The sequence below is a fragment of the Silurus aristotelis genome (genome assembly GCF_946808225.1).
Source record: "Silurus aristotelis genome assembly, chromosome: 1".
NCBI lineage: Eukaryota > Metazoa > Chordata > Actinopteri > Siluriformes > Siluridae > Silurus > Silurus aristotelis.
In genome coordinates this window covers 36,443,334-36,454,851 of record NC_139574.1, presented here as the reverse complement: position 1 = coordinate 36,454,851, position 11,518 = coordinate 36,443,334, and the positions used below count along the sequence as shown (strand labels likewise).

General features: G+C 38.8%; 1 protein-coding gene and 1 long non-coding RNA gene across 3 annotated transcripts in view; one reads left to right on the top strand and one right to left on the bottom strand.

The window, feature by feature from the left end:
* Positions 1–308: 308 nt before the first annotated feature.
* The window catches only part of jarid2a (jumonji and AT-rich interaction domain containing 2a), a 64,526-nt gene continuing 53,316 nt past the window's right edge, over positions 309–11,518 (bottom strand). For both annotated transcript variants that reach the window (XM_083536115.1, XM_083536116.1), the window contains exons 16-18: positions 10,050–10,233; positions 3,822–3,929; positions 309–2,237 (exon numbers count right to left, since the gene is read on the bottom strand). In XM_083536115.1, the coding sequence (XP_083392241.1) occupies positions 2,064–2,237; positions 3,822–3,929; positions 10,050–10,233 (466 nt within the window). In that variant the 3' untranslated portion in view covers positions 309–2,063. The remainder of the gene's footprint in view (positions 2,238–3,821; positions 3,930–10,049; positions 10,234–11,518) is intronic.
* LOC310725720 lies at positions 4,271–4,819 on the top strand. Its single transcript, XR_014533479.1, has 2 exons — positions 4,271–4,467; positions 4,512–4,819. It is a non-coding gene; the product is annotated as an uncharacterized lncRNA (long non-coding RNA).

Sequence of the window (11,518 nt, the reverse complement as noted above, 5' to 3'; positions counted from 1 at the left end):
GTTTCGTTCTCACGCCATCTCGAGGAGTTTTTTTCATTCCCACAGTCGCCTCTGGCTCACTCACCAGGGATAAACAATTACAGAGAACACACGTATAGGCAATAAACTTACACGGCCTTTTATACAACCTTATAACCGCTTTATCTGTGTAAAGCTGCTTTGAGACAACGTCCATTGTAAAAAGCGCATTACAAATAAAAATGAATTGAATTGTAATACTGTTGAAAGGCGTGTAAAAGCTGGAGCATGATTACAACTGAGCGCACACACAAACACACCAGACATAAAAGCGTCCCAGTTTCGAAGGATTGACAGTGATTGATTTATTACAACAAAATTATACAAACCTGAAAAGTAAAAAAAAAAAAAAGGCCAGTAACCAAAACAACACTAGAAGTTTGAAGACCAAGAACCAACGCTTATAAATAAAAAGTAAGCAGAGCGAGAATTGTACGGTAGTAAACAGGGAATGGTGAATCAGGGGGGAAGAAAACATTTTAAGGCCATAAAAAACTTTACAACCACATTTGTTTGAAAACACTGTTCAGTTATACTATGCTCAAACACCTTTTGGAAGAGGGGTGGACAACTAGGCAGGACTACGGGACTTCATTACAGTCAGTGCATTATGGTAAGCTACTACAAGGTAAAAGATTTTTTTTTCCCTTTGAATAAAAAAGTAAAGCTAAAAAACTAGGGCTCACCACTATTACATACTTATTCAGTGATTAAGCAGCACTTTTCTCATATGTTACAACAGCAACCCTGTGAACATCTAAATTCATCGAGACGAAGAAAGCGACAAGAGAATAAGGCTTTTTCTTCATCTTGGTTTCATCCGAACTCGTATACACCTTTCTCTCGAAAAGGCTTCGTTTTAGGTGACTCGATTGATTGGTATATAAACTTCTGGAGACATTTGTATTAGACTCTAATGTTATAATATTCATTCTATATAAACAAAATCATATTCTTTGTAAAGGAGGGAGTATTCTACATTGTAACAGGGGGAGGACACTATCACCAATCACAAAGGCTTAACCAGAGGAACAAGTCTTATTGGTAAAAAGGGAAAGTGCTTCTTATCTATTCTCAAAAGCTCTAATTGTTTAAAATATAGGTACAAACTGCTCCGGGCATCACCTTTAATATAGCTATAATCAGAGTAGCTTACATCAGATTGAATTTCGTTTTGGAAAAAAAGAAAGGCCCCAAAATGTGCTTTAAAAAATTAGTCCGAATACATTAGCAAGGCCTTCGAGTTGCCCGGCAGAAAATGTGCATTAGAAAAGAAAATCCACCAACAAGATCAGAATCACACGCCTTCATATACCACAGGGAAGGGAGAGGGGGTGGGAGGGGTGTTTATATTTTATATATAATATATATACACTTCAGTATTTCAGGCTACTAATAACTATTGTTTATTGTATCTGACATTAAAGGGGGCTTGATCATAGATGTCTCATACCTTAAATAAAACTATCCACATGGGTGAGCGCAAGAGAAACAGCCTGCAAAGGCTTTATGGAAGATTTGACACTACAGCACCAGTTCAACACAAATGGTACAGTATAGGATATAGTCATATTTATGTATATTTATATTTCAATTGAACGCTAAAACAACTTAAAAATCTCTTAAAAAAAAAAAAAAACAACAACAAAACAAACAAACAAACAAACAAAAAAACGCAATCTCAGTACTAGTGCAAAAAGATTTGTGTGTGTAAGATCAGGCTCCTTAGTGTCACTCAGATGTCAGGTGTTCCTTACTACTTACTACTTAGTTCTTAGTGTGTTTGTGTCCACCTCTCATACATTCAATTCTTCTTAATGCCTCCTGTTGGGGACTATGCATTCCTGGTACAAAAGTGCCCCAAAAACACTGTTACTTAAAAAAAAAAAAAAAAAAAAAAAAAAACGGTGTTTTCCGAATGTTTCCAGCGCGATGGAAGGAGCGCAGTAGGGACATGGCAAGTGAAACGGAACCGGAGTGAACTAGAGAGCCAGCATGGATTGTGACCATGACGTCAGGGACGAGGGAATGGTTGTATAGCTTGGTCAGGTCAGTTTGGTATTTTTCGAGGTGGAGCGTGAGAGTGGGGCCTGGTGTGGGCTCTTGTTCCGAGGACTCCGTTTTGCCGGTGGCGCACTGGGATTAGCCACTTTCCGCTTCTCCGTAGCCCTTTCAGACGTCTTCCCGCACACCTGATTTACCAAACCGCTGAGTTGCTCCTGAAGTAGAAAGAGAGAAAAAAATGACATACAGTCAGTTTAGATTTGAAACTCTGTTTTTACGTCTCCTTTTAATGTACCATACTGTACAGCTCACTGGAACGAGCCACCCATGTGTCCTGGCGATTTGAATTTTAATGCTTAATGTGTGGTTACATTTCTAGCAACCGACACGTGAAAAAGAAAATTCCCTACCGACTTTCACAAAGCAATTAATATTGAATATGAATGTAACTGAATACCAAATGAACGTGTTTTATGATTATGGTAACCACATCTTCTCAATAAGCTGGACCTAATCATTCAATGTCACTGTAATGAACATGTACATTTCACAATACAGGCTTTCTCTTGCAAAACTCAACACACTAAGTTTACACAAAGGAAACTGACAAACTGAGCAAAATATTATAAAATGGTCACGAACCTAATTTAATATGTGATCTCTTTAAGACTGTATATCTTTGTATAGTCCCCTGATAGTTACTGGACATTCTGACCCCATTTCTCTGCACAATGCAAACCTATATTTGTGCACTGTGTTGCTCTCTCTCCTTGCTGCCTCATACATTCATTTCTTTCTCGTTTTTAGCTGCATTTCACAATGCACAATGACAATAAAGATGAATGTGATAGTAACGATATTAATCAGGACAGGATGGTGACTATGACTGCACAGTACAAAATCTTCTGCTCCTCAACACCTTAAGCATTCACTGGTTTCCAGTAGTCTGCATTCATACATTTAACTAGATAACTAGCTCGCCATAGTAAGCCTGTAAATTAGCCAGTAACTAAGACATGAGCTTGGGCAGAGCTTTTACTTACCTGATGGGATTAATGATTTCACCTAAAGTTCATAAATCAAATTATTTGTGCACGCCTGATACCTCCTTCCTACTTGATCCCGGATCACACTGTACAGTGTCTTTAACTTTTATGTAACAATAAGAACACTTACATCCCTTATTTCTCTCTCTCTCTCTCTCTCTCTCTCTCTCTCTTTTTCTCGTCAAACATGCTCCTGACCATTAATTCTTACCATTTCTTCTCTTCCGATCTGCCTGATTCATGCCAGCGCCCTACCTCTGGATGAAGTTCCTCAACAATGATGGAACATAAATGAATGGACATTGGTGTCACCAAAATGAGGATGGGTTCCCTTTTTAATATGGTTCCCCTCAAGGTTTCTTCCTTAAAACATTTTAGGGGCTCCCTGATTAGAGATCCACTTGTATGGAAACAAACTTTTACATTCCCACTTGGGAAAATGTCCATCATTAGAAAGCGCTTTACAAATAAAACTGAAGTGAATTAATATCCAAACTCGCTCTGTGCATCAATAGAATCCTTTAAGGACGTTTTACTTTGAAGAAAAAGGACCTTAGGCTTTGAAAAATAGTAAGAAATACACTTAAACGTGATCATTACATATCACATAGCTTCATGTAGTGTAGGATGTCAAGGATTAATAATTTAATAATGAGTACTATTAATAAAGTAAATTCATCAATAATCCAAATCATTTGCATGTATTTTATCATCACAGGTTTATGATATCACATGGCATTACAGCAGACGTACCTCAGTGAAACGAAACATCATTTTTAAACCTCGAGGGGACCTGCGCTTCTGAATGTAGCGAAGAGCACACTCCAGACAGAACACTACGTTATCACTTTCATGAACCACCTGGTTTGGAACAGTAAACAAAAAGTCATGAGTAGTGATGTGACAAAAATGGAGCAGAGAACATAGAATTTATTATAGAAATAATTTCGGTGTCATCTGTACAGTTTAGCATTTTCTCTGCACACTTGTTCCTCAGTATGAGCTGGTTGCCAAAGCTTTTGTTGCAGTCTTACCTGAGGACTATGATCTAAACAAGCAAAGTCATGTGAAAATTAAAGATGTTTGTCAGCCAGCACTGAATAGCACACCATAGCAATGACAATAGACCTTCGGTGCCATCCAGATGACGATGTGGTTCACTTTTGAGTTTTTTAGAAACTTTTTTAGAGACTTTTGGGTTTCTTCCTCACACTGTCCCAGAAGGTTTTGCCACTGTCACCACTGGCATGCTCATTAATGATAAACTTATAGGCAATAAACTTCAAATTGCATAACCCTTTTACCTCTGTAAACCTGCTTTGGGACAATGTCCATTGTTAAACAGGCTATACAATTTAAACTGAAGTGAATTTAAAGTACATCCTCTTTGAATTCTATGGTTTTACGTATCAGGACACAATAAAAATCATTGGTTCTGATCAGGTCTTTGAATTAGGTAAAAAAGAACCTCATATTACACCATGTCATATACACTGTGTTCCAAATTATTATGTAAGTACCATTTTAGTAGGATTTCAGTAAAAAAAAAAAAAAAAAACACGTTTAGGTGTCAGTTTTTCAAAGAAATCATTTGTTTGTTTCTTTTCTCATATATTAAAAAAAAACGAGTATCAAGCTCAGACAGGTTCGTTGGTTAGTTTGCCAGGTGATCGTAGTTAAAGAAAGCAACCTACTTAAAGAGGTTGTTCCACATCACTAAGTAAGTCACAGTTCTGATGCAATTTGGGAAGTATGATCTTTCTCGAGATGAAAAGCGGGAAATAGTGCAATTGATATACTGTATCTCAGAAACTGAACAGAGATCATCGAACTATTAAAAGATCTGTGAGTGATTCACAACACAAAGAATGCGATCAGATAGAAGACTTACTAAAAAAGATTTCTGTCAGACGAATGAATAGTAATTAAAGGGCGGCTATTAAAAAGCCACTATTGAGCAGCAAACAGATATTTGAAGCTGCTGCTGTTTCTCGAGTCCCAAAAAACCTTTGATGCAGGATCTTTCATAGGCTGGCAGGTGTGCATAAAGCTGTACTTCTGCCACCCCTAACCAAATCTTACAAAGAGAAACATTTGCAGTTTGCACAGAAATACATGAAGACTAACTTTTAAACGGTTTTGTTTACTGACGAATGCCGTGCTACACTGGATCGTCCGGATGGATGGAGTTCTGGATAGCTGGTAAATGGCCACCCTGTTCCAACAAGACTGTGATGTGGTGGAGTGAGTTTTGGGCTGGAATATTGGGAAGTGAGATTTCAGGTCCCTTCAAGATCCCTGATGGTGTCAAAATGACCTCTGTGAGACATGTAAAGTTCCTAACATTCCTCAAGTTCCTAAATGTTTGGTTGCTATGGGCATAAAAAGAAAAAAAAATCATGGTGTGGCCAAAATCATCCCCTGACCTCAATCCTATTAAGAACCTTTGGGGTGTCCTCAAAAAGATATATGAGAGTGGGTGGCAGTATAGCTTTAAATAACAGCCTTGGGAGGCAATTCTGGCATCCTCAAATGAAATACAGACAGTTGTTAAAGTCATCTCAAAGAAGGGTGCATATATTAACACATATATTAGCACTGGTTTTGTACCAAAATCCTTCAAACTGGCAGTTATCCACCCCCTAATTAAGAAACCTGACCTTGACCCATGTCAGCTGTCCAACTACAGACCAATATCAAATCTCCCCTTCATAGCCAAAATTTTGGAAAAGGTTGTAGCACAGCAGTTATGCTCACACCTACTTATGAATAATATTTTTGAAATGTATCAGTCAGGATTTCGGCCTCATCATAGCACAGAGACGGCGCTAGTTAAGGTGGTAAATGACCTGTTATTGGCCTCTGATCAGGGTTTTGTCTCCTTACTTGTTTTGCTCGACCTTAGTGCAGCTTTTGACACCATTGATCACACTATACTACTTGCTAGACTTGAGAACGTTGTTGGAATAAATGGAACGGCTCTCTCTTGGCTCAGGTCTTATTTGACTGATCGCTATCAGTTTGTTGATGTTAATGGTGAGTTCTCCACACTCTCTGAGGTAAAGTTTGGTGTTCCTCAAGGATCTGTCTTAGGCCCTCTGCTTTTCTCTTTATATATGCTGCCTCTTGGAGAAATTATTCATAAACATGGTATTAGATTCCATTGCTATGCTGATGATACACAGCTATATATTTCAGCAAAGCCAGATGAGAGAGATCAGCTTAACAATGTTGAAAAATGTGTAAAGGACATTAGACAGTGGATGCTCGATAACTTTCTTCTGCTAAACTCAGATAAGACGGAAGTACTTTTACTAGGACCACATGCAGCTAGAAGCAAACTTTCCGATTACCTAACATCTCTGGATGGTGTTTCTGTTTCAGCGTGTACGGCTGTCAAAGACCTTGGTGTGATTATTGACTCGAGCCTTTGAGGCTCACGTGAATAATATTACCAGGATTGCCTTCTTTCACCTTAGAAATATTGCTAAAATTAGAAATATGATGTCGTTACAGGATGCAGAAAAACTAGTTCATGCTTTTGTTACTTCTAGATTAGACTACTGTAACGCTTTACTGTCTGGGTGTGCGAGTAGGTGCATAAATAAGCTTCAGTTAGTTCAGAATGCAGCAGCAAGAGTCCTCACTAGATCTAGGATATATGACCACATTACCCCTGTATTAATCAGTCTACACTGGCTCCCAATCAAATCTCGCATTGATTATAAAATTCTACTACTGACATATAAAGCACTTAATGGTCTCGCACCACCGTATCTGAGTGAACTTCTGTACCAGTATGATCCTCCACGCCTACTTAGATCAAAAGGTGCAGGCTATCTGTTGGTTCCTCCAATAATGAAGATTACAGCAGGGGGCAGATCTTTCTCTTATGAAGCCCCGCAGTTATGGAACAGCCTTCCAACCAGTGTTCGGGACTCAGACACAGTCTCAGTGTTCAAGTCGAGGTTGAAAACATATTTATTCAGTCAAGCCTTTAATCAGTAGATTTTTTCTCAGGTAAAGGCTCAGATCTGGAGGGAACATTGATATAGAGTGTTTGGTGAACTGGGATATTTGTACGCTGTCGTCCCCTCACATTCACGTGTTCACTCAGGTTTGTTGATGGTGGTGTGGTGGGCCGTCTCTTATCCCAGAGATCCCTCATGTCTGTGTTGCCTTCTGGTTCTCCCTTTTAGTTATGCTGCCATAGCGAGTCTTGCCGGAGTCCAAACTGCACAGTGACTTTAACTCTCATGCAACAATAGGTACACTTAATAATCCATATCCTTCTCTTCCTGTCACCCTCCTCTCTCTCTCTCTCTCTCTCTCTCTCTCTCTCTCTCTCTCTCTCTCTCTCTCTTTCTCGGTCGAGTTAAACATGCTCCTGAGGCTCCAGTGACCACTGTTCCTGCCCCTCTCCCCCCCGTGGATCTTCCCACTTCATCCAGGCCTGCCTGGATTGGACTGTAGTTGATGTCAACAGTCTCCTACACTGACTCAGAAATACACTTCGCTTTTGATCATCATCACTGCACCCCGCAACATTGTATACCCGCCACAAATGGACATTCGGTGTAAGCCAGATGAGGATGGGTTCCCTCTTGAGTCTGGTTCCTCTCAAGGTTTCTTCCTTATGCCATCTCGGGGAGTTTTTCCTTGCCACAGTCGCCAGTCGCCACCGGCTTGCTCATCAGGGACAAACTTACTCATAAAGAACATATTCATTTTTAATCACCGCATTATCTGTGTAAAGCTGCTTTGAGACAATGTTCATTGTTAAAAGCGCTATACAAATAAAAATGAATTGAATTGAATTGAATTAACAGGTAACATGAAATGGAAATTATTGTTTTTTTGTATAAAAAAATTTTCTCTCTATGCACAGTATTTGGCAGATTTCGAGTTTTGAGTTCACTATACTCTTTTGAATGGTTCAAAAGTGCATTCTGCACCATTATTTGGAACAGCATATTTTGTGATTTTTCCAAAAAGTCAATAAAGCAGTTTACATTGTCGGTTCTTTACATGTAATAACATCCACATTGTGATATAATTGTTGGAGATCAAATAAAATATTTTATTTGGAAAGCGGTGCATATTTATTTGCTTGAAGAAGCTTGAAGTAATCGTGCTCTGTATGACTTTGCATCGTTGTGGAGGAATTTTGTCTCACTCTTCTTTACAATGTTTCCTCAGTTCATTGAGGTTTGTTGGCATTTGATAATGCACAGCTTTCTTAAGGTCCTTTTAATTTGTTTTGTTTTTTCTCCAAGCATTCTATTCAGGTTGAGGTCTCGACTTCGACTTGGGCCACTGCAACACCTTGATTTCAGGCACTTTGTTGTAGATTTGCTTGTATGCTTGGAATCATTGTCCTGTTGTATGACCCAATTTCGGACAAGCTCTACCTGTGGGACAGGTGGCCTCAAATTAGACTCTGGATACTTTGGTATACAAAGGAGTTCATGATCAACTCTATGACTGCTAGATGCCCAGGCACTGTGGCTGCTTACAAGCCCAAATCATGACCCTCTACTGATATGCTGTTTTTGGTTTTCACCAAATGTGGCAACCCTCCCAAACAAACCATACTTGTTCAGTCTTTTTCTAATTGTACCGTCATGAATATGCTAACATGCTTTTAACATGCTAACTGATGCCTGTAGAGTCTGAGATGTAACTCTTGGGTTTTAAGCAATTTCACTATGCAGTCGCACAGTCTAATTTGCACATTTGTCTTTGAGGTAAATTTGCTGGGAAGTCTTCTCCTGGGAATATTGGAAACTGTTTTCTACTTGTGTATAATTTTCCACACTGCAGAATGATGCCTTTTAACCCTTCTCAGATTGATGGTCAGCAACTATTATTATTTTTTTTTTTAGATCAATTCTGATGTTGATCTTCCTTGGCTTTTTATCAATACATGCCTATATGCTCCAGACCAGTAAACTGATAAATCTTGGGCTGTAATAGATGTAGTCACACTTGCTTATGGTCAATTAATCAAAGACATTTGATTAGCAGCACCTGGGCTCTACTTCTATAAATTCTATAGAAGTCATATGGGGGGTGTACTTAGTTTTAACAAACGCTGTCTACATTTTGGCATAATTTTTGTAAAATAAATAATGACATTTTGTAATGTCAAGCTATTGTTTGAAAGGTTGAAATTACCTAATTCTAAAACATGATAAGGACCAGATTTTTATAGTGTCCTAATATGTAAAACTGTAGAATTCAAAGAGGGTGTTCTTTCATTTTCACAAAACTGTATACTGTATAATGTAAAAAAATTAAAAATAAAATAAAAAAATTAACAGCCATGAACTGTCATTCTAAATATCTTTTCTCTCACTTTAATTTAACAAAACAAAACAAAAGTCTGGAAAGCACAAAATTCTTTGCCCACTAGAAAAATTTTCCTAGGGGGCACCTTCCTGACAGTAGCTGAGATTCTGTCGATAAATGTTAAACATCTCCTATTAAATAACCTCTTCGTGATTTTACATATTTCTTTGATGAACGGCACTGTTTCCTCTAATCTGTTTATTAGTACTGACCTGAGTAATGTACGTATGTGTAATGTGTCTGTAGTACAAATACATTTAGCTAAGTTAGCAGAGTCGCCGCAGAGTAAGATAGTAACAAAGTAACGCTAATAATGCTAGTTATGATTCCCCAACACCTCCCTCTAATCCCAGTAGCACAGTCACTTTAGAGCTGGCCAGCGTGTTCACACCCTTCTGTTTTTGACTTTTTCCAGTCTGCCTCAACCCCCCTTCTTTCCCTGAAGTTTTTTATTCCCAACATTCCATAAGCTTCCAAAGTCTGTAAAAAAAAAAAAAAAAAAAAAAAAAGCAGCTTAAATCCGCCCTTATAACTAAAATGAATGCCAGAAGGTGACGTAACGTTGCTCTCAATTACTTTATTCCCTTCTAAAGAGATCCTGCTGAGGTGGTATACAAAAAGCAAACTCACCATGGAGAGGTAGCAAAGGTGCTGGCACACCTGGCAGCGGCGGTCGGCCGTGTCCTCGCTCAGCCTGGTGCGGTGTATTTTCTTCCTCTCTGTGGGAAATTGGCCATCAGGTTGGTTTCCATAACGGGCAGACAGCCTGAGACCGGCATTAAAAAGCTGCCGCCGCTGGCTAATCTCTGTGTCCCTGAACACACAGAGGAGACAAACTTACTTTTAGAACTTACATGAATCTTGTCACTGCATTTGTCCTGTCAATTATAAACCATTTAAACTGCATTGTAATGTATGAATGGTTTATAAACACACTCTGGGTGTCACCAAAATGAGGATGGGTTCTCCGTTTGAGTCTGGTTCCCCTCAAGGTTTCTTCCTCATACCATCTAAGGGAGTTTTTACATGCCATATTCACCAAAGTCTTGCTCATCAGAGATAAATACACATCGTTCACTTATATTAACATTCTTGTTCTATAATTCTTGCATTCTGTAAAGCTGCTTTGAGACAAATGTCCATTGTGAAAAGGTCACAAGAAATAATCCTGGTGTCATCTCTTCCCCAGATAAGCATGCGGCTCACATGATTTAAAAAAATGTGATTCGTCAGAAAAGACCACCTTCTTTCATTGCTCCATTGTCCAGTACTGATGTCCAGGTGTCACAAGTGCTCTCTGGTTAATCTGCAGCTACACAGCCCTGAATGAAGCAAGCTGTTCTGGTTCCCTTCTATCAAAGACAGCATTTTATTTTTCAATAATGTGTGCTACAGTAGATTTTCTGTGGGATCAGACAGACAGGTTTACTTTTAATTCCTTTAGACCTGCTGTTCTAGAAAAATGCTCTGTCCCAGTTGTCTAGCCTTCACTCTTTGGTCCATGTCTAAATTCCCGAACACATCAATTTACAGCCTCATATAGTCCACTATTGCCACTAACAAGATAATTAATGCTTTTCACCCGTCACTGGTTTTAATGTTATAGCTGCTCAGTGCATTTTTGTCCCTGAATATCCATGAATTGACAGAGCAACTCAAGAAATATGAGGATAGAGTTGGACTGTAATTAATAAACAATCTGCTACAAATGCCTTAGGACTACAATTGGCATAAGAAAATGGGCCCATTAGTGAACAATTAGTTCACTGAACAGTACACTAAACAATATAAAACATTCGGTAATAAATGGACATTCGGTGTCACCCAGATGAAGATGGGTTCCCTTTTGAGTCTGGTTTCTCTCAAGGTTTCTTTCTCAAGGACTTTTTCCTTGCCACGGTAATTTAATTAGTTACATTTAAAATGTATATTCCTAACCTACTTATTTCTATGGAACAATGACCATTGTTAAAAGTGCTACACAAATTAAACTGAACTGGATCGAATTGAAAAGTCCTTGAGCAAGGCACCTGACCCGCTCTGCTCCTGGGCCACCGTCATGTCAAAACCTGTGCTCCGCGAACGTCTTTATGTCCTGA